The sequence below is a fragment of the Artemia franciscana genome, chromosome 5 (assembly GCF_032884065.1).
Source record: "Artemia franciscana chromosome 5, ASM3288406v1, whole genome shotgun sequence".
NCBI classification, from domain to species: Eukaryota; Metazoa; Arthropoda; class Branchiopoda; order Anostraca; family Artemiidae; genus Artemia; species Artemia franciscana.
Window position 1 is genome coordinate 59,133,249 of NC_088867.1, and position 24,297 is coordinate 59,157,545.

Genomic DNA, 24,297 nt, shown 5'->3' on the forward strand with positions numbered 1-24,297 from the left:
AGAAAACTGGGATCCAGGTGCTTAGTTGTACTCCAGTAAAATCGCTCAGACCTTCCTTCTTTTGGATTGGAGTAATACAACCCAGCTTCAAGCACGACGGGTAACCGGGTAACGGGTAATTAATATCATTAAGATTACTAACAAAGGGGTGTTGATAGTTAATCAGGAAATGCTTTTATTAGATCAATTGGTATATCAATGAGACCAATACTAGTTTTTTTCTAGTTTCTGTATTTTTTCAATGATTTGCTTCGCTGAAACTTCCAGGATTTTTCTTTTGGAGTTTCAGGGATTATATGGTTTTTCGAGAAAGGGGGGGGGGACGTTAGCACAATGTTAGCTAGATGTTTATTAAGCTTATTTGCTGTCTGTTCAGGTGGTTCATCCAGAAGAATATCAAGATTCTTGCACGAGCGATCCCCTATTTTTTTTTTTTTTTTACTTTCTTAAATCATTGCTGAGGTTTGCTCTGTTTTAAGTAATTTGAACATTTTTGGTATTTTTTCATTAATTATTTTCAAACAAACTATGCTTTAAATTAAGTTTATCAAATTTATATCACTAATTTAGGAAAACAGTCTTCCTTTTCTCCTTCTGTCTCTCTTTTTTTTTGTGTTTGTGCTGTTGCATTGGTGATTTCTCTTTTCATGATATGTATCACTTTAAATATAATTCTATGTAGACGAATGAAACTTTCACGAACGGATACACAAGCTAATATTTAGGACACTAATAGATATTTTCAGGTTCCAAACACCACCCTATCCCTCCTCTTCCTTTGGGGCAGACTTTGCATGAACTTCTAAATTTTTGAGATAAGTAGAAATAGATATATAGCCCAAAATGTTGTCCGGAAACGTGTTTCTAGTACGTGTTCCTGACTTTTGTCAGGAAGTACTCATATCATCTAATCAATTTTCCAGGAGTGTACTAGCCACGATTTCTTTAGATTACCATGGAAGAATTTATGGAATTGAAAAAGAATGGCAAGTTATTGCTGATCTGTCAAAAATGTTGTTCAACTTTTATTGTGAGAAAGGATGGCAAGCAGTTCCAGATGCCACTTCCGTGAATGTTGTTGATGCCGCGAAAGCCAGAGCCTATCGCCAGTCATTTATAGGTATATTTATTATTATTCTGTTGCCATCCAGTTTTGATATCCTTTTTTTCATAATGGTCTAACCATGTGATTACTTTAAAAAGTGAACGATGAAAATTTTTACTTCATGGTTTTTTTACGTAGTGTTTCGTTCTATTATACTTTAATTTAGAGTCAAAGTCTTTGGTTTACAGTTTCAGACGCCACTTTTGCGAATGCAGTTGATGCAGCGAAAGCCAGAGCAGTCATTTTCTCTCTTGTAATAAAGTTTTGCTTTCTTTTGTTATAATAGTCTGACTATGTTCTTGGTCGAGAAAAATGACTATGAAAAGTCAGTTTTTCATAGATATTTTTCTTATTCAGTTGGCTTCCAGTTTTGCTTCACGTTTTTCTTTCGTAGTGGTCGATTCTATTGTAGTTTGATTTAGATCCGACTTAACTGATAATTTATGTCCTGAAATTGCTGTATAATATATAAGTTAATATTTCAACCTTTGATTATGATCAATATTTTGTAAAAGTTGACGAAGATTACTGTTAGTCTTTGGTAAACAGTTACACATGCCACTTCTGTGATGTAATTGATGCGGTGAAAGTCAGAGCATATCATCAGCCATTATTCTGTTGCCACCAAGTTTTCATAATGGTCTGACAATGTTTTCGATCTAAAACATTGACTATATTAAAGTCAGTTGTTCATAAATATTTTTCTTTTTCAGTTACCTTCCAGTAGGTTTTCTTTCGCAGTGGTCAGTTCTATTATAGTTTAATTTAGTGCCAAATTAAACTATAACCTAATTAAACTAATTACCTTACTGGTAATTAAATAAAAAAAACAAGTTTTTTTGAATGAAAGTAAGGAGCGACATTAAAACTTAAAACGAACAGAAATTACTTCGTATATGAAAGGGCCTGCTTCCTCATCAACGCCCCGCTCTTTACGCTATAGTTTGACTCTTTCTCTCAATTCTTCTTTTTAAACCAGTAAAAAACTTTAGCCTAAAGAGCGGGGCGTTGATGAGGAAGCAGCCCCTTTCATATACGAAGTAATTTCCGTTCATTTTAAGTTTAATGTCGCTCCTTACTTTCATTCAAAAAAACTTGTTTTTTTATTTTATTTCTGACCGTTTTTGAATCAATGCACATTTTGATTTTGGCTCTCTCCGCAGAGGAATAATTAAAACGAAATTGGCATTTTTTTTTTTTTTTTTTTTTTTTTTTTTTTTGGCTAAATGGCTTTCTCTTAATTTTGCTCGAATGATTTTGAGAAAAAAAAGAGCGGGGGACGAAGCCTAGTTGCCCTCCGATTTTTGGTTAATTAAAAAGGCAACTAGAACTTTTAATTTTTTACGGATCTTTTTATTAGTAAAAGATATACGTAACTTATAAATTAGCTTACGTAAAGAACTTTTGTATTCTCATGCTTCTATTACATTTATGAGGGGGTTCGCCCCCTCGTCAGTTGCTCGCTCTTTACACTAAAACTTAAATTTTGTCCCAATTCATTAAGAATGACCACTGAATCACAAAAGCCGCAGAATAATAGTTGAAATTGCTAAAAATACTTTAGCGTAAAGAGTGAGGTATTAGGAGGAGGTGAGCCCCTCATATGGGTAATAATTTCTGTTCGTTTTAAGTTTTAATGCTGCTTATTACTTCAAGCTGAAAAAAAAACTTTTTCATATTTATTTTTTCATTGTTTTTTTTTTAAGAAATGCTAGTAAATCCTGCGCTCCCTTCATGGAAATTTTCTTCCCCCGTGACAAATTCCTCGATGGAAAGTTCCCCCAGCGTATCCCTCTCTTCTCAAACCCTGCCTCCAACCAAAAAATCCTCATGAAAATGCCTGTACACTTCCCAATAACCATTACTATATGTAAGCACAAGTCCAAGTTTGTAACTTTTAGCCCCTCCCACGGGGACTGTGGGGGAGTAATTCGTCCCCAAAGACATAATTATAAGGTTTTTCGACTACGCTGAATAAAATGGCTATCTCAGAATTTTGATCCGTTGACTTTGGGAAAATAATTGGCGTGGGAGGGGGCCTAGGTGCCCTCCAATTTTTTGGTCACTTAAAAAGGGCACTAGAACTTTTCATTTTCGTTAGAATGAGCCCTTTTGCAACATTCTAGGACAACTTGGGTCGATACGATCACCCTTGGGGAAAAAAAAAAACAAATAAACACGCATCCGTGATCTGCCTTCTGGAAAAAAAAAATACAAAATTCAATATTTTTGTAGATAAGAGCTTGAAACTTCTTCAGTAGGGTTCTCTGATACGCTGAATTTGATGGTGTGATTTTCTTTAAGATTCTATGACATTCAGGGGGTGTTTCCCCCTATTTTCTAAAATAACGCAAATTTTCTCAGGCTCGTAACTTTTGATGAGTAAGACTAAACTTGATGAAACTTAAATATTTAAAATCAGCATTAAAATGCGATTCTTTTGATGTAGCTATTGGTATCAAAATTCCATTTTTTAGAGTTTTGGTTACTATTGAGCCGGGTCGCTCCTTACTACAGTTCGTTACCACGAACTGTTTGATTTGTGTCATGAAATTACCGTAAAATAAATAAATTAATATTTCATGGCTCGTGAATTTTGTAACTAACTTTGGTTATCACCAATATATAGTATAATTCAATCAGTTCAATTTTTTATGTTTGCTAAACAATTACAAATACCGCTTCTACTAATATAGTTGATGTAGGAGTTGTTATAGAGTTTTTTCACATTGATGGATTCTATTAAAAATTTTATTTCCGTCCAAGTAAATTTATGGAATAATGTTTTTCTATCCTCCTAAAAATCATGCGATTTATCATCACAATTTTTTTTCAATTTGAGCGGATACTAATTTCTTCTTTTTAAAGTTTGGTGCTTTCCATCAGAATGCAATCAAAGTAAGCAAATTTACATCGAAATCTCCACATAGTTCTTGTTTTATGAAGACGAAACATTTGCGTGACATTTTGATGACCTTTTATAATGAAATAGAGTCAGAATAAAAATCATGAAATAGTAATTTAGGTATGATGTGGTAACCTAAGTAGAACTAGTTCGGTGTCATAAATGAAACAAAGGATAGGGACCAAGTTAAAGTGGAACCCAAGAACTAAATAAGTGTAAGAACTGAATAAGTGTAAACGATTTTCCGATACTGAATAAAAATGTCGTGGAAACCCATGGTGGTCTACTGTTAATAACACCAACAGGAAACGTGTTTAAAACGGACAAATGTGAAATATTTGATATACATATATATATATATATATATATATATATATATATATATATATATATATATATATATATATATATATATATATATATATATATATATATATATATATATATATATATATATATATATATATATGTATATATATATATATATATATATATATATATATATATATATATATATATATATATATATATATATTTATATTTATATATATATATATATATATATATATATATATATATATATATATATAAAATAAAACAAAATGAATATTAGATAATAGCATAATAATAATTAATAATTTGAGAAGTTTCTGGAACATTTGGCGTTGCCCCTTGCCTTTGTGCATGTCGTATCTGTTTAGGAATATTTCACAATACCTTTAACGGTTGTGTAGTAACGGTTTTTTTTTAGATGATTTTAGGTATTGGACACTTAGAGAAATCAGGAAGTTTCCTCTGTGTGAAGTTTTATTTTTTTTTTCTATTATCAATTTAAAAAACATTTTCCACAAAACAAGTTTTTCAACGAAAAGTAAAGAGCTCCATTAAGCCAAAAATGAGTGGAAATAATGTCAAATAATCTTCTCATAAATAAATAAATGAAACCCAACACGAACAGAAATTACAATAAATAGCCGGGTCAAACTCACAACGAACAAAAATTAACATTAACATTAACATAATTAACACAAATAATTAACATTAACAAAATTACGGCTGAAAACTCCCATGCCTTCTCAAGACTTGCGTTTTACTGAAAGAAAAAAAAATGAACGAGCGTGGATTGTCAGTTTAATTGACATATACTGACACTTATTCCTTAGAGTTTCTATAATTTTTTATTTATGAAAAAAAAACTGAAACCATTTAATACGTGTTTGGTTTTCAATTAAGTGCAAATTATGTTCTGGTCTTGAGAAGCCATGGGGGTTACCAGCCGTATCACCGTTTATTTTTGCTCGTTTTGAGTCTGACTCGGCTGTTTATTGTAATCTCTGTTCGTTTTGAGTTTGATTTATTTATTGATAGTGATTCGTGGTAGTTTTAGGCTTGGAAGATTATTTGACTTCGAAATAATGAGAGGAGTATTGATGGGCTTGGGGGGTGTGGGCTTGTTGCCCTCCAATCACTTTTAACTAATGAAAAAGGAATTAGCCCTTTCAATTTCCAATCGAATGAGCCTTTTTTGAAGTTTCAATGACTACAAGTGGCCATCTCAAGATTTCTGTCAGATGCATTTCGGGAAAATACGAGGTGCGGGGTGTATCCATCCTTTGATCACTCTCGATCTTAAAAAGGATACTAGAACTTCTTATTACCAATCCATGAGCTCCCCTCCGAAGTTTATACGATCAAGGGCATAACTTGCATCCTATGCCCTTAGGGCTGCGGGCGGCCTGTCATCTTCAAAGACATAATTTCTGGAACGTTCAATTATATTGAACAAAATGGCTATCTGAAAGTTTTGATTGGATGTGTTTGGGGAAAGTATGGGCGTGGGAGGGGGGTCAGTTGCTGTCCAAACACTTTTGACTATTAAAGAGGGCACTAGCCCTCTCAATTTTCAGTCGAATGAGCTCTTTTCGAAGTTTTTACGACAACAAATGGCCATCTCAAAATTTCTATCAGATGCATTTGAGGAAAATACAAGGTGTGTTGGGGGGGGGGGAGTACCTTCCCATCACTCTCATTTTTAAAAGGGCACTAAAAAGTCTTTTTGCCAATCCAATGAGCCCTCTCCAAAGTTTATACGATTATCCTTTCCATATATACTTTGTATGCCGCCAGGGCAAAACTTACAACACTTGCCCTGAGGGTTTGTCATCCTCAAAGACATACTCTCCGGACCTTTCAATTATGTTGAACAAAAAAACTATTTTAAAATTTCGATTGGATGTATTTGGGGAAATGGTGGGCGTGGGAGGAGGGTTAGTTCACTTTCGACAGTTAAAGAGGGCGCTAGCCCTTTCAATTTCTAATCGAATGAGCCTTTTTTGAAGTTTCTACGATAACAAATAGCCATATCCAAATTTCTATCAGATGTATTTCGGGAAGATACGAGGTGTGGGGGGGGGATATCCACTCTCCCATCACTCTGAATCTCAAAAATAGCACTAAAACTTCTTATTATTAGCAACCCAATGAGACCCCTCCGGAGTTTATACAATCACCCTTTCTATACAAACCTCAAAAGCACCCAGTATATAACTTACAACCCTTGCCCTGAGGGCTGTAGAGGGGTTTTCAACCTTTAATTCATAATTTCCTGATCTTTCATTTACGTTGACAAAATGGCTATCTCAAAATTTTGATCGGATGTGTTTGGAGAAATGGTGGGCGTGGGATACGGGTTAGTCGCCCTTCAATCGTTTTGACTGTTAAAAAGGGGACTAGCCCTTTCAATTTACAATCGAATGATCCCTTTCGAAGTTTTTACGACAACAAATAGTCATCTTAAAGTTTCTATTAGATGCATTTTGCGGAAAGATGAGGTGTGGGGGGGTACCCACCCTACCGTTACTCTGAATCTCAAAAAAGGCACTAAAGCTTCTGATTAATAATCCAACGAGCCCCCCTCCAGAGTTTATACGATCATCCCTTCTATATAAATTTATATACCCCCCGGGCACTATTTAGAATCCTTGCCCTGAGGGCTCTCGGGTTGTTGTTATCCTCAAAGAGATAATTCCGAAACTTTCAACTTCATTGAACAAAATGGCTATCTCAAAATTTCGATTGGGGGTGTTAGGGGAAATGGTGGGCGTGGGAGGGGTGTTAGTTGCTATCCAATCACTTTCGACTATTAAGAAAGGCACTAGCCCTTCCAATTTCCAATCGAACGAGCCCTTTCTGAAGTTCCTACGTTTCCTTCGATACGAAGTGCCCTGGTCTACAACCAAAACACACTAAAAAAATAATAATGCATTGTGCCCATGCTGCTCTTTACCTAGACAGTGCTATTGCGCTGCCTATGATTGTCGCTGTTGCGTCTAAGGAGAGTAACTGACATCTTCACAGTTGTGAGACAATTGCCAAATCTGTTCACTAAGCTGTTCCCAACTGGAAGACCAGCGAGGTAATTTACGTTTCATGGCGGTTTAATTCACATGTCTACATTACGCTACTGATCCTCTCATCTAGAAAACTGTTTTTGGCAATTGTCCCTGAAGGGTGAAAATGTTAAATATGACCTTTAGGCCTTACAATGACGTTGGAAGGGCACGGTTATTTTCAGCTTTCTACTAGTATAAGGATAAAGAAAGTAAAGAATACGACATTGGACTTTACAGTCCCTACTGACTGTGCTAATCTTTACTTCATGGAACTTCTACCAGGAAGTACAATAAAATAGTATTAATTAAATAATACTAATAGTTAATTAATAATAGTATTAATTAATGAATAATAGTAATTTAATTAATAATAGTAATTTATTAATTAATAGTATTAATATATTAATAATAGTATTAATTAATTAAATAATAGTATTAATTAATTAGTTAAATAATAGTAAAAAATAGTATTACTCTTCCTTGTGACACGCGGGACTGAACCGGCAAACCATTAATTGGGCGCTACTTTTGATTGGGAGCTGTTAGTATTATTGAGTAAATTTCTTTTGATAATAATTTTGATAATTTATTATTCGAAGAAGCGGGTTTTATTAGTAAAGAGCTTTCAATTTTGATTTGTCTCTTTTTCTTAAAGGGCTTAAAGATGCTTTCTTGACACGTTTCTTTTGAAGAAGAGGGGTGTAAGCTCCTAGACTTAGTTTCTGTTGTTTTGTTTTGCTTACCTAAGTATATACTTGGAATTATACACACATTAATGAATAACTCAAAGATCTTAGTGGTCAGGGAAAAAAATTATTCCCTGACAAGGATAGAAACCGCCTTTTGAAGAAAGAACTCATGACCCTACCTATTTTGGGGCATCTTAGCAACCGGAAAAACCTATCCTGAAAACAAAACTCTTATTTTAATTCAAGATCATCACTGTGGATGCTTTGAAATTTGACTTCTGTGCCGCCCAGAAGTTAAGACTTGCTCCAGAAATTCACCCATTCCCCCTTTTTGCAGGTTTGTTAATTTTATACCTTTTTAAATGTAATTTTTACTACAATTTGCTCCAATACTTCCAGTGCTATTTTGTTTATTGGCTTCTAATGGTATTCTAGGCTTCAAGTGGTTACATTCTAATGGAAATTATTCAATGGAATCCAATTCAATCATTCAATAAATATAATCACTAATCTCGCAAAAGGTTCCATAGCCTGTAAAGTAGGGGGACCGTAAAACAAACTTTTAAACCTATAGCTACTTAAAGAATAAACTATTTTGAACATTTACATACAATTTGTTAAAGTTAAATATTCGGTGAAGGGGAGAAAAAAACCCTGTTTCATTGCTTTTGTAATTAAGACAGATAAGCACTTGAACGAGGCTCTGACTCCATTTACTAATCACCTAGGACAAACACTACAACCAAACACTATCAATCAACAAGAAGAGACCTGCTATTAGTAATTATTAATGTAAGCCGTCCTGAACTTAAAAGCAAAAGACCTCAAATCTAATGAAATATACCCAAGTAATCACCTTCCACTTCTGGCTCATCGAAGGAATGGATACTTGCCAATTTGGTAACAATTTAATACTATTTAAAAGAAAGTATTTTATACTATTTAAAAAACTACTCATAAGCATTGAAAAATAGTGACGGATCTGCTGGTTGAAAATCGTCAAAATCTGTGCGGGGGTGGAGGTTTGAAAACTGCTAATGAATGCCCTCTGTAACAGATTGCTGGCTATATTACTTGCATTATGTTGGAAACTTGAAAATAGAGCCAGATTATTTATTACAATAGTCTTTTTTCCAACTTACTTACTTACTTACTTAAGTCTCTTCCATCCTCATGAAATGTCTCGGGGCCACTCCTTTTCACAGGGCATGAGCCAGGAATCGATATGAAGGACTATCTTATGTGGTTCTGGAGAGTTACATGCTGTGCTTGCGGTCAAAGTTATCAATCCACTTATTTCTGTGGTCTTCATCGTGGTCATACTCCGTCAATTGTTCCTTCGAGTGTGATTCTTTGGAGATAGCTGGGGGCTATTCTTTTGTCGTGACCAAAAGACTGGTGTTGCTGACGTCTGATTTTATGAAGGATTGTACTAGGAAAATCCACCTGTCTTCACGCCTCATTGTTTATCATACGGTCGATGTAATTGATCTTTGCGATGTGGCGTAGGGGGTATCGCATCTCGAACCCGAAGAGGTTGCGCTGGGTTTATGTCTTCTGGGTACAAGCCTCACACCTGTACAGAGTGATCGGCATAGTCAGGTTATTGAAGAGATGGAATTTTAACTGATTGGAGAGGTAACTGCATTTCAAGATATTAAAGTCCCCTGAAGGTGGATCTTGCTAGAGCTAGGCGGCGGTTGATGTTGGTGGTATGACAGTTGTTGCTAGTCAAGAGGCTGTCTAGGTAGATAAAGTGGTCAACTGTTACGACTCTCTGTCTGTCAATGGTTATGGTGGTAGGATTTTCTAGCTCATTGCTAGACTTTGCCATAAATTTGGTTTTGTTGGCATTTATTTCCATTCCGAAAGGTCTCATTACTTGGCTTAGGCAGTCCAATTGTCTCTGCAGTTCTGCTATGGCTTCAGACGTCTGATCGGTATCGTTCGCATATCCAAACATGTCAATAAGGACCCCACCTATTTTCATTCCGTGTTTCATCGGTATCGTCGAAGGAATTGTCTGTAGAAACAAATTGAACAGGTCTGGCGACAGAATACATCCTTGAAAGACGCCGCACGAGGTTGAAAATTAATCTGAAAAACCGTCTTTGGTTAGAATTCAGCTTTTGAACTGGTCGAACACATTTTAAATATTTGCTTGTGTTTAAACTGGAACACCGCGTTGCTTTAGAATGTGCCACAAGCGTTTCTTCAAGATTAGGTGAAGGATGAGATTAGGATCAAGATTAGGATGAGTTGATAATTTTCTGTTAGCTCTTTTAGCAGCTTGTTTTCTTTTCGGTTTTCTGTTTTTAGAGAAAACATCATCATAATTGACTCTCTGGCCATTATTATGCGGAATGGTCATTTGAGTCTGGTCGGTCTTTCAAGATTATGGTGTTTCTGATTTTCACAAAATTAGCTCTGGTCTGTAAAAATTTATGTATTGATTTCTCTTTGCTCTGTTAAGAATAATTGAGGATAGAAAAATATCTGTTGACAGCATAAAAGCAAAACTATTTAAAATTACCTCCGCTGTTTAACACAATTTTTTGTGGGGGAAGGGGGTAATCAGACAATTGTTCCGTGGTAATAACCAAACACATAAAGATGCTTCTCAAAAATATTAGGCCACCACTGTTGCTGCTATATATATATTACGTTTTAGGGGGAGGAGGAAGGTGGAGGCTTTCGATATTTTTTGCCCTGTGCTTTGATTCAGTTTTATGGACCTGCCCGTAAAATAATTTTCTCAAGTTGAAATTTCCCTCTGCAGTTTTCAAATGCTTTGTAAATATTTACTATTTACTAGGTTGATTACTAACTCTTTTCTAGGCTTCAAGTGGCTACAATCTGATGGAAATGAGTCATGTTTTCTTCTGACACTACAGAAAGACGGCTGTTTGTTTCTGTGGAAAATTGGTAAAGAGAACAAGCTTGTTCATTTTATCGACTCCGGTGTAAGCAGACCCATTTCTATGGAAATCTTGTGTGCTGCTCGAGGTAAGGAAGTAGTAATTAACGACAAATCACGAAACCAATGGGTATATTTTAGCTCATTAATCTTACAAAGTTTGGCAAAGAATTTAGAAAACAAAGGACTTCAGACAGCTGATCAGTTGCTGTCAGAGCCAGTTTCGGAGGAGAGACAAAGGGACAGTTGCCCCGGGCGCAGAAATTATAGGGGTGCTAAATTTCAAGCAAATAATTTAACAGTATAATCATTTTCTCATTTTGAAATTTTATTAATAAAGTAGAGGGTGTAGTTAATAAATGAAAATAAATCATTAATCAGACAGCTGATCAGTTGCTGTCAGAGGCAGTTTCGGAGGAGAGGTAGAGGTGCAGTTGCCCCAGGTGCAGAAATTAAAGGGGTGCTAAATTTCAAGCAAATAATTTACTGGTTGTATTCATTTTCTAGTTTTGAAATTTTATCAATAAAGTAGAGGGTGTAGTTAATAAATGAAAATAATTAATAGGTCATTAATTAATTAATGAAATGAGAATAAATTAAACAATGATACTTTTGGTAATTAAACTTTGGTAATTTATCATTTAAAATTAAATTTAAATGATAAATTAATAAATTGAAAATAATGTTCTTAATAATTGAAAATTCTGTTTAGATTTGGCCTTAAAATTTTGTGGAAGACATGTGAGATGCCAATCAGGATTTTGCCCCGGGCGCAAGACAGATCAGAACCCCAACTAGTTGCTATCATTCTCTAACATCAAATAAACTGTACACATGACGAGTTATTTATCTAGATTATTAACGAAAACTAGCAGTAACAATTTTATTAACAATTGTGTTTCTGTGAGCTAATAAAAATTTTTTGCTAACGATGTTAATAAATTTCTTTGACGAATCAAACCGTTGTTAGATTATATGAAGTGCGATACTGAAATACGGATAATACCGCAAAGTATGGTGACTTTTACGTTATAAATCAAGGCCATGTCTGAAATTTTTGTTCGGTGGGGGGTGGGAGGTATCAAATAATTAAGGACGATGGGCTTATATCCTGTATACTTTATCTTGCTGACTCAAATAAAATGTCTTTGTCTTCGTTTTTCAAATCAGTTTACGAGACGGATTTTTTATTTGGACACATTCTAGCTATACAGGTCTGCTTGCTGTCAATTTACGAGTTAAATACCTATTTCGAGGGGGTGGGGGTAAACCCAGTAAAATATACCTCCCTCCTCGTGGATCAATTAACAACCTACGAGCCTTTCTAATAAAATAGATTATTATCCTCGGTTAATTTGTTTAATGACTTGCTTTATTTTTACCTTTTTTAGGGAAGAGGGGAGGGGGATGTTGAAACCTTATAAAGCTTGAGAATTTTAAATTAACCTTTGACAATCCCTTTTGTAGGCTCTTTTGATATGATTATTGCTTATGTGGTGAAATTGTCCTTAGATATACCTTAGTTGGCTCTATTGTTGGGTTTAATAGTTGGTTCTATTGATGTAGGCTAACTAAGGGATAAAGATGCTCCTGACCCCTAATAAGCTATTAGCTAAGAAAAGTGTAAAAGGTGAATTATAGGCGCCTTCCGAGGAAGGAAGGCAGTTAATAGGGGGTAACTTAAAACTGGATGTTTTTGCAAAATAATTCACAACAACATTTATAGACCGTGGTCGAACCCTCTCTAATTAAAACTATATTAAACTTATAGATAATATCTCAATCCTAGAGAATTGCTTGAGAATATTAGCTGTAAAGAAACTAGGGTTTTAGGTCTTATATTATTTTAAGTGTTTGTTGAATTCGCTTAGATGTTAGTGTCCATGGTTATACGAATTCCGTGTAAAAGCTCATAAATAGAAGAACATCTTCAAAATAGAAAATTGTTTTACACATAAATTGTCACATGTTTATAATTTTTTTTTAGATTTTTTTATTTACAACAAGACCTAAACACTGTTAATCAACGAAAAACTTAACTGTCTTGTTGCATAATTAAGCGTATTACCTATTACAAAGAAAAGGAAAAATCATAATGCAGACTATATTTTCAATTATTTAAACGGTACATCTTACGAAAATAAAACAAGAAAAAAAAACACAACCTGACACTAATTCTTTTCAAATAGAAATAAGAAAAACAGAAATAACACATAAAGTTATATAATATAAAGTCACCACGTGTTTCCTTAATACATTAAAAAACTAAACATTGTCAGGGCATTCTTGGATTGATAATGGTAAAGAGTTCCATGTGTTTGGTTCTTTAAAAAACTAAAAAACATAAAAGAACTAAACCTTATCAGGGCACTCTCGAATTGATAATGGTAAAGAGTTCCATATGTTTGGTTCTTTAAAAAAATAAAAAAATAAAAAATTAAGAATTATCAGGGCGCTCTCGAATTGATAATGGTAAAGAGTTCCATATGTTTGGCTCGTTAAAAAATAAAAAATAAAAATTAAAAAAACTAAACCTTATCAGGGCAATCTCGAATTGATAATGGTAAAGTGTTCCATATGTTTGGTTCTTTGAAAAACAAAAAAAAAAATTTAAAAACTAAACCTTATCAGGACACTATAGAATTGATAATGGTAAAGAGTTCCATACGTTTGGTTCTTTAAAAAAACTAAAAAAAAAAACTTAAGAGACTAAACCTTATCAGGGCACTCTCGAATTGATAACGGTAAAGTGTTCCATTGTTTGGTTCCATGTGACGAAGGCTAAAATTGGTCCTAGTTGTAGGTCTCAATTCCGATGAAAGTTTTATCTATGAGATGTGGGTTGTTTCAAATTTAACAAATTTAAAATTTTGCTCTATTGTAGGTTCTTTCTTGTTGAGTATTGCTTCTTTATGCGGCAAAATTTACTTGAAGAGGTTGTCCTTTACCGATGATTCAGAGGTGGAATGTACTGATGTGGGTATGCTGTGGGACGAAGAGGATGAACTCCCGGCACATCACATGATATTAGTCAAGAAAAGTGGAAAGAATGATGTGCCATTGACGGAAGGAGTGAATGACGATTTTATTCTCTATGCTGCCAAGTCTAGTTTTCTCGTTGGAATTATGTTTCAAATCTCACAGATGAATCTTTTGATTCGGACATTTGGATCGATTGTTTTGCCTAGCATTATTTCCGGTACGTATATGATATTTTTTTTCATTCGTTTGTACATGTTATTTTTTATTATTTATTGATTAACCTTTATTCTATATTAACTTTCGTATTTTAATTATAACTAGACCTACGTTGCCTGGGCAACGTGAAGTGTTGCGGCAACCTTTGTCCGGCTTCGCCGATAAAAGTGTTGCGAGAGCAACACTTTGGTTTTGTTTCTTCGCTATCGGTTAAATTCTGAAGTTGTCAAAACTATCAAAGCATTCAAAACGGCATATTCAAAGCAGAACACAATCAGTAATCACATGATCAAGTTCTTCAGCGTTGAAAAAACAACAGCAAAAGAATATCGGAAGAAGGGACTAAATTGAGTTTGCAGCCAGTTGAACTTTATCCTTTTCAATCGTAGACATCGTGACCGATGGAAACTTGGAACATTATCTTATATAATCTAGTTGGTATTATAAAGCTATTCGTGACTTTTCAGGATCAAATACCATAGATGTGCACCAATTTGCACAAATTTTTAGCCTCTGATGAACCTCCTCTAGCAACCGATTCTTACTTACAAGTCCCTCTCCCGTGATATACATCCAAGTTCACCGGAAACAAATAATGGGTACACCAACTAGCAAAAGTTGCAAACCCCTTGTCGCTGAAGTCATTGTAGCCTAACAGCCGATTATTACTTACAACTCCCCTACATGTCTTACAATCGGGAACCAAGTTGTTCTTACCATCAATTACACCAGAAACAGATAATAGGTACACCAATCAGCAAAAGTTGCAAACCCCTCATTGCCAAAGATGATTATAAGCTAATAATCGACTGTTGCTTGGAAGTCCCCTACATATCTCACAATTGGTATCGGCCTATTTTTGGTTCAAGTGTGTACCTTACCACTGAAGTTGTCAACCCCTTGAAACTTTCAAACTGGTGTATGTCATGAAGGAATTTTTGTAACAAAAAATGGATGACATATACTTTGATCAGCTCATCAAGGTCTATCGATTGTCATTGAAAAAAAGTTCTATCTGTCTTAGTTCAAAAGTTGACTTTTTTGCCGGAGGCCAACTTTCTAACACCACCACTTAGAAAGGAGCAAAGAATAAGCTCTAATTTCTTTAGCAATGAGAGAACTTTTAAAGTTTAAGAGGTATATCTGATACCATTTCTCTATTGCAATCCCAAGTAGAAAAAAAAAGAATGGTAAAGTCAGCTGAAATCACGAACAGAAATGGCTAGAAACAATAGATGGCAGCACTTTCGGACCCGTGGGAAAATCGCACTTTTTTGTTTCTATAAATTTTTCTATTTATCACTCAAAGAAGATATATTGGCTGTGGGGCCGGGGAACTACCGCATATATTTAACACTTATAGATTTTAGTCCATCTTCAATTTGAAACTGGTGCCTGCCTGCTTGCCTGCTAGAACGGAGCTTTCCACTCGAAAGCAGAAACATGGTTTGATGAAACGAAAGCTTGGCTGCACAACTTCAGATACTCCTCTCTGACATAGGCTATATAACTCCACTTCACTTCGCACACCATAGGCTCTGGCTCGAGGACAAGCAAAAACCATCCTTTTTGGCCCCAGGCAAGAGTTCTACGGAGCTTTCCAAAATGTAATGTCATATTCATCAATCCGGCCTGAGGTCCACACTTTCCGTAAAAACCGCACAGGTTAGACCCTTACCAGTTTCCAGGAATAAGCTGAGATCGGCGGCATAGGAAAAAAAAAAAAAACAAAAAAAACGGGACAAAACCAAAGTGTTGCTCTCGCAACACAATTAGTGTTGTATTTATTTATTTATTATAGTTTTATATCGTAAAATTTGTATATTTATAACATTTTGTAAAAATATTTTATTTTTCCCAAAAACATATTTTTTTTGGCGTTTTTATCTTTATATTTTAATTTATTTATTTCTCATATCGTATTTTGTATTGCAGTTTTTTTTTATTCTGGGCATTTTCTTGTCCACTCGAAGTGCGATGTTCTTGGTATAAAATTAAGTGGCATATATAAACTAAATAACAGTCTAATAATAACTAAATGAAAGTCCGTTAGGTAAACTAAAAAGGGTTTAAATAAGAGTCTTATTAAACTAAACTAAGGGCTGAGTAAACTAAGTCTGATTTTACATCTTTAAAGAACCAAAAACGAATTAGCTGAAACTCAATATTGACGTTCATCCGTGAGCTGATTTCATTTATTCCAATTCACTTGGGATTTTTTTGCGTTTATTGTTCTGATCTTTTACTGGAAAGGTTTCGGATTCTTACTTACGTTTTTGCCCAGCAGTTGTTTACTTGTTCTACCAAATTTTTGCCGAAATTAAGCGCTTAGTTCCGGTAACTTTACTTACAACGCAAGTATTACAGAAGTCCCTCTGGAATAAACCCTGGTCTTCCCGGTTTCTTGTATCAATGCATAATGAGATTAATTTTGAGTGTCGTCAGTTGGGTATCAAAAGGATGTATCTCCATTATTGTAAATTACCAGACGAACAAAAAAAAACACATCACAATTCTTTTATTCTCCCTCTCATGTCCGTAAAACAAAAAAATGCTTGGGTTGTCATCTTTTTGATTATTACTCATAGAATCATTACCGATTTTCAGTTGCGATAATATTTGGGGGGGGGAGTTGGACCCAATCCCACAACCCGATTCTCCTCCTCTTTCCAGGCCTGGAAAAATCAAATTACAATCTTAAGGTGAAGTTGGGCTAAACAATACTCAGCCACAAAATAAAAGGGTAATTTTTATATTTGTTGTGCAAAATTTGTTATATTTGTTGTATATATATATATATATATATATATATATATATATATATATATATATAGTTAAGCAGGGTTGTGTTCTATCCCCCTTTATATGGATCATTTTGATGGACTTCGTCTTAAGGAGCACAGGAAAGGCAATTGGAGACCATGGAATCAAATGGGGAGGAAGAACGCTCCTGGACTTAGATTATGCTGATGATTTAAGCATATTAGATGAAAGTGTGAGCAAAATGAATGAATTTTTAGAGGTTTTACGAGTTCAGGGTGCTAAAATAGGCTTGAAAATTAATGTTAAGAAGACTAAGTCACTAAGGTTAGGAATAAGTGAAGATGAACAGGTGACCTTAGGTAACGAAAAGATTGATCAGGTTGGGAGCTTCAGTTACCTTGGTAGTATTATTAGTAAAGATGGTGGGAGCAGTGAAGATGTTAAAAGTAGAATAGCTAAAGCTCAGGGTGTTTTTTCACAGTTAAAAAAAGTTTGGAAGAATAGAAAGATAAGCCTACAAACCAAGATTAGAATATTGGAAGCTACAGTGATGACAGTGGTCAAATATGGCTCTGAAGCATGGACACTCCGAAAAGCAGATGAAAATTTACTAGATGTTTTCCAGAGAAATTGCCTACGGATTGTTCTGGGTACCCGGCGGACTGACCGTATTTCAAACAGTAGGTTGTACGAAAAGTGTGGTTCAATCCCGCTTTCTGGGGCTATAATGAAAGAAAGGTTGAGATGGCTAGGCCACGTTCTACGGATGAAGGATGACAGATTACCGAAGATTGTCCTTTTTGGCCAACCGTCTGGGGCTACACGGAAAGCAGGTCGTCCTTGTCTGGGTTGGGAGGATGTCATAAATAAGGATTTAAAGGAAATGGGAACTTCCTGGGAGGGTGTAAAGAGGGAGGCTTTAAATAGATTAGGTTGGAGGCGGAGCGTGCGTAGCTGTGTTGGCCTCAGGCGGCTTGGTGCTGCAGTGAGTTATTAGTAGTAGTAGTAGTAGTATATATATATTGCTGACAATGCTGGACAATGCTGTTCATTGTCTGTGCATTTTAAGGTAAAAACATTGCGGTTCTGTGCCATTCTTGACCGAAACAATATTTCTACTCCTGCTAGTATTTTTAGAGCTCGAAATAGTGGAAAGTTTGAGTGTTAATTCTATTTCATTGCTGGTAACATCGCACTATTTGACGTCACTTTAATGCAGTTAGCCAAAAATATAGTATGATTAATTCCATAACTCTTATTATAGAGCCAGGCCACAGGAAATCGAATTTTGGATTTCTGGTTACGCTAATGAGTGTAAACCACAACCCATGGCATCATTCTGCTTATGGTTCTATAAGATACTTTTTGTGTCTTTCTACCTTTTTTGTTCAAGTTTGGTTTATATTTTTAAGGACTTCTAAGAGGTTTTTTTTTTTGGTTTTTTTTTGGACCTCTACGCAGTTTAGCACACATCCTTGCTGAACTTCTTTTCCCTGACCAAAGTGGCCTTGTTCTTTGTTATGTCTTCATTTTTTTCTTTCTTTTTTTTGTTTGTTTGATTTTTTGCAAGCCTCAGTGTGTTTAGTTTTTTTATATATGGGGAAGGCTGATAATTCCTTAACCCCCAACCATGTTTTCAGTTGCGCTCTTGTCGTCACGCTTCTCTGCACACTAATAACTCTTAGTAAGCATTCAGGCTTAATTTTCATTTCGTTAATCTTGTATTCATTAACAAATTGCAATAGCTAAAGCTGTTAGTTTTTTTTTCTTTTTTTCTTTTTTTTTAGCGGTGAGTTTGCAGCAAACTGATGCTGTTCTTGCTGGATGTGAATATTTCAATACACTTTAAGTAATATTAGTAGGAGAGTATCTAAAGCTTTAAGTAAAATCAGTTTAAGTAAGTAAAGTAAAATCAGTTTTTTAAGTAAAATCAGTTTGCAGCAAACTGATGCTGTTCTTGCTGGATGTGAATATTTCAATACACTTTAAGTAATATTAGTAGGAGAGTATCTAAAGCTTTAAGTAAAATCAGTTTAAGTAAGTAAAGTAAAATCAGTTTTTTAAGTAAAATCAGTTTGCAGCAAACTGATGCTGTTCTTGCTGGATGTGAATATTTCAATACACTTTAAGTAATATTAGTAGGAGAGTATCTAAAGCTTTAAGTAAAATCAGTTTAAGTAAGTAAAGTAAAATCAGTTTTTTTAAGTAAAATCAGTTTGCAGCAAACTGATGCTGTTCTTGCTGGATGTGAATATTTCAATACACTTTAAGTAATATTAGTAGGAGAGTATCTAAAGCCTTAAGTAAAATCAGTTTAAGTAAGTAAAGTAAAATCAGTTTTTTAAGTAAAATCAGTTTGCAGCAAACTGATGCTGTTCTTGCTGGATGTGAATATTTCAATACACTTTAAGTAATATTAGTAGGAGAGTATCTAAAGCCTTAAGTAAAATCAGTTTAAGTAAGTAAAGTAAAATCAGTTTTTTAAGTAAAATCAGTTTGCAGCAAACTGATGCTGTTCTTGCTGGATGTGAATATTTCAATACACTTTAAGTAATATTAGTAGGAGAGTATCTAAAGCCTTAAGTAAAATCAGTTTAAGTAAGTAAAGTAAAATCAGTTTTTTAAGTAAAATCAGTTTGCAGCAAACTGATGCTGTTCTTGCTGGATGTGAATATTTCAATACACTTTAAGTAATATTAGTAGGAGAGTATCTAAAGCCTTAAGTAAAATCAGTTTAAGTAAGTAAAGTAAAATCAGTTTTTTAAGTAAAATCAGTTTGCAGCAAACTGATGCTGTTCTTGCTGGATGTGAATATTTCAATACACTTTAAGTAATATTAGTAGGAGAGTATCTAAAGCCTTAAGTAAAGCAGTTTCGATGGTGGGAAAGGAGATAATACTTCCAAACATTTAGTTATCAGTTATTTTGGCATAGAGAAAAGGCAAAATATCGAAATTGGTTATACAAATTGGTACACTGATTGAATTGGTCTAATAGTTTAGTTTCGTTATCCTGACAGTTCAGTTCCGTTTCATTAATCTTATGTTCACTAATAAATTGTAATGAATTATTTAACACCATTACCTTTTTTATTGTATTTTGTAGTCTAATTTCTACTATAGCATGTCTCATTTTTTCCTCTTTTGTGATAGCGATGACTTTGTATCAAAGTGATACTGTTCTTGCTGGATGTGAGAGTTTCAATCTGAAGTTAGTATCGATGGAGGAGAAGGGGATAGTGGTTCGCAACTTCATTATAGCCCAAGAAAGTACGAAATTTGCTTGCAAGGGCATTGCCAAAAATATCAACATCAGCTCTATCTTTTGTACGCAGGAAAAGTGAGTTCATCTTTGTGTTGGTTTATGAACTTAAAGTTCGGTTTTTCTTGTTTTGATAACTTGTCAGCGACAAACTTATGTTTTAGGAATTAACTCTACAGACTACTCCGCATATTAGAGAGGTTTTTATATCAAAATTTACTAGCATTTATTTCTGGTAGTATATTTTTATGAATAAGTATAACTTATTTCTGGCAGTATATTTTTCAAGAGGTACTACGTGCTTTTAGGGCCATTCCGAGCCATTTCGGCCATTTTGAGGGAGATACCCCACGCCACCTCTCCCAAAAATTTATGTGAAAAAAAGATTCACGGTTAGATCAAATGCTATCAAGTCAGTCAGACTTGGCTGAACATGTTAATGTTTAGAGAATTTTTAGGATATTTTCAGAGAATGTTCTCTAGATTTTCGCTGCTCGGGGAAATCGTAAAAAATCTCCCTATGGTATGTACCATAGCTCAGCATATGGGATCTTTTAGAACCTGGCTATTATAATCTGCCGAAACTTGGAAGGGGAGTATATTGAAATTTGGTTCGAGAATCTACCGGAATTCAGCTAAGGGTCTACCTGAACTTGTGGGAGGATATAGCGGGATTTTTGCAAGGGATTTTCCCAGAATTTTGATCAGGGAAATTATTAAAATCTTCTTCAAGGAAAATACTGCAAATTGGCTAAAGAAATCTATTTAAATTAGTTTCTGAGAAGCTACTGGAGCTTATATCAGGGGTATTTGCCCCAGAATATTTACAGGAATATGAATCTGAGAGTCTAGTGATATGTTAGAGCTTTCTGGATAGGTACAGACTAACCAATTACCAGGATGACCTTCATACACAGCTCACCATAATGTTTTTTGCAGAGACAATACAGAGTATTGGCCACTCTCCGCTTGATTTTGATAAATTCCTAAATTTCTTCAACATTTAAAGAATTAATTCATGACTTTTCACAGCCTCGATACAGCCCTTACTACTACCACTATCACTCATACTTATTACTGCGGCCACCAAGCATATCCTATCACTACTGTTCTTTTCTTATCTTATCACAACTACTGCTGTTTTTTCTTATCACAACTACTGCTATGATTAGACCACTCGTCCTCCTACTGCCATCATTATTGGTTATCCTACTGCTATTCCTACCTCCTCCTACTACTCCTTAATTACTGCTATCATTTTATTACTACCGCGGCTATTTACTACAAATACCACTACTTTTACAACGCCTATAATTACTCAGGAACATTTTGGGGTCGCTCAACTACCCAAACTGACTGAACTATGATAAATAAAATAAGAGCTATAATATAATAAAAAACTATAATCAATAAGATAAGCTGAAAACCAAGGTAAACTTGAAGATTTTAAAAATGTTATAAGTTGTTGGATATATAAAAAAAATAGTACATAACAATTGGTTATTGAAACTTACGAGACTGATAAAAATGACTATAATATTTCTAGTTGTATTCATAGAATAGGTAGAGGGTGGATCGGAGATGTGTGATTGGTCTATAGCGCTGAAATCCAAAAATTTATTCGATTTTTTTGTGAAATTATATATTTTCTTTCAATTATGACGTTTTTTATTGTTTGTTTGAATGCCATAAAAACTATAAGCTTAAGGAAACTTAAAACGCAAGCTAAGTTTAGAGAAAAATGGGAAACTCTGGGTTTGTGGGAGGAATATTGTTGGTCCAGAGACCCGAAATTTCGAGATCTGTCCTTTTTTTTCGTGAAGTTATATATTTTTCTCATAATTTCCCCCTTTTTTCGGTCCTTTGTTTGAATGCCCTATAAATCTTAACCTGGTGAAGTTTAAAAGAGAAACTAAATTTTAGAAAAATCTAAAACTGTAGGTTTGTGGGATGAGTGTCATTGGTCCAGAGTCCGAAATCTCAAGATTTATCCGATTTTTTCGTGAAGTTATACTTTTCTCCCAATCTCACCGTTTTTTTTTTTTTTTTTTTTTTTTTTTTTTTTTTTTTTTTTTTTTTTTTTTTTTTTTTTTTTCGTTTTTTTTGTATCGTTCAATGCTCTAGAAATTTTAAGCTACTGAAGCTTAACACACAAAATAAATTTGGAGATAAATGTAAACTGTAGATTGGTGGGAGGAGTGTCACTCCGGTCTAGAGCCTGATATCTCAAGATCTGTCCAATATTTTTAGTGAATTTTATTTTTTAAGTTTTTAGCTGCTTGGCGTTCTTTTGTTTTTTGTAAGTTGGTGAATTGTAAGCAGGTTAAGCTTGCAACTCAGTTTAAATTTGGAGAAAAATACAAAACTCCAAACTCTGAGGCTGTTTTGTTCGTTGCGTATAAAACCAGATAATCGAAATGAAAGAGTTGATTCAGGTTTCAAAGGCTAGTTAAGCTGTTAATGCTAGTATAAATACTAATATATAATTAATGTATAATATATAATGTTAATGCTAATATATAATGTTAATGCTAATATATAGATACGTAAAACTGCCGGCATAGTCTTTCTTACTTTTATAGTTGGGATTGTATCTTCAGGCTAAAGTTCTTTTTTTATTATTATGAAATATTTTTATTATTTAAAAATTAAAAAAAAATCTTTTAAAAATTTTATTATTTTTATTTTATTATTATGCTGAAGTTCTATATTTTATTATTATTTTTATTTTATTTTTTTATTTTATCATTAGTATTATTATTGTTTATTATGTTATTTATTATTTTTTTATTTTTATTATTATATCGGCTAATTTATAGCTATTTCAGATTTTAGTATACGCAACAATTTTGCTTACAACAGAGAGCAAATTTCCCTTCAGCGGGAAACTAATTTACTGGTTCAAGAAGTGTTTTTGCTAATAATACAAGTTTTGATTGTGAATGTCAATGTGAACACACAGTGTTTCCATTTTATGTAGTTGGAGTAGGTTTTTAAAGTTCGTTTTTCAAAACAATGTGTATTTTGGATTTTCAAAAAGAAACAAATTCCAGTCCTCTAAGAATTTTTGTGGTGCAGTTTTTTGTGGCCCATTAGGCAAATAATCTGATTTCTCCTTGAACCTATAGTTTGTTCTCGATGACCTTCTTTTTTCGACTTTTCGTGTTTTAAACATTTAGCTTAAAACACATTTTACACAATAGCCATGGGTAAAGGGAAAATTTAATTATATTTTGGTATCCTGTGTGTAAAGATTTAATTGAAACAGCATTGCACGTTATTTTTTTGTCTAACTTATCAGATTTCGAGCCAAAAATCTTGTCTTTCGGCCTATTAGCCCGTCAATGAGTGTTCGAACCTTTAGCTGCTGCTAACGATAATGAACCTATGGTCAGTTCTGAGTTGTTTTTTTTCTGTTTTTTTTTACCCTCAGTCATTTGCAAAGAGACGCAGCTATCCTGGGCGCTTTTCCCGTGACTTGTGTCCTAGTTTTGTTTAATTTATGCTGCTCCTAATGTATAAAGTTGCAACTCCTAACTCATTTATTCTTAGCCATATCCGGAGGGAGATGTAAACTTTGTTGAGGGTTTTCCCAAAGATAGGTGGAGGATTCACTTCATTCTTTTTGCCAAATTCGTATAAGTCAATTCATTTTGGCCTCATTCAGAATTCAGACACTATACAGCGAAAGAGGGTAATAACTGTTTTCACGCTTCTTGTGAAAGGCTTGGGTAATTCCGGAGCTATGTCCACCCCCTCCCCCAATCTTAGACTAAACTAGTCAAATTTTAAGCGGAAAAAATAATCATTTTTGATCAAAGTTTTTATCCTTTAGATATCATTCCTTTCATGTTCACAGTATATTGTTTTAGCTTAATACAATCTTCTATAAAGAGAATACTAAAAATTAGTTCTGAGTTTTAAAAAATTGACGCAAAATGCATCTGAGCATCAGACATTTTGAGTAACGTGGGAATTGCACCATTGTTTTAAAAGCAACGTTGAGGCAAAGGTCAGTAACCCCTCTCCTATTATACAGATTAATTTGAATTTGTTTATGTTCTTAA

The 24,297-nt window shown here is 34.2% G+C and overlaps 1 protein-coding gene across 1 annotated transcript in view; it reads left to right on the top strand.

Annotated features, from left to right (window-relative positions):
* Window positions 1-24,297, top strand: part of LOC136027654 (uncharacterized) — a 134,035-nt gene that overhangs the window by 84,494 nt on the left and 25,244 nt on the right. Inside the window, exons 5-8 of the mRNA XM_065705083.1 lie at window positions 924-1,120; window positions 10,930-11,097; window positions 13,893-14,207; window positions 20,122-20,308. Of these exons, the coding sequence (XP_065561155.1) occupies window positions 924-1,120; window positions 10,930-11,097; window positions 13,893-14,207; window positions 20,122-20,308 (867 nt within the window). The remainder of the gene's footprint in view (window positions 1-923; window positions 1,121-10,929; window positions 11,098-13,892; window positions 14,208-20,121; window positions 20,309-24,297) is intronic.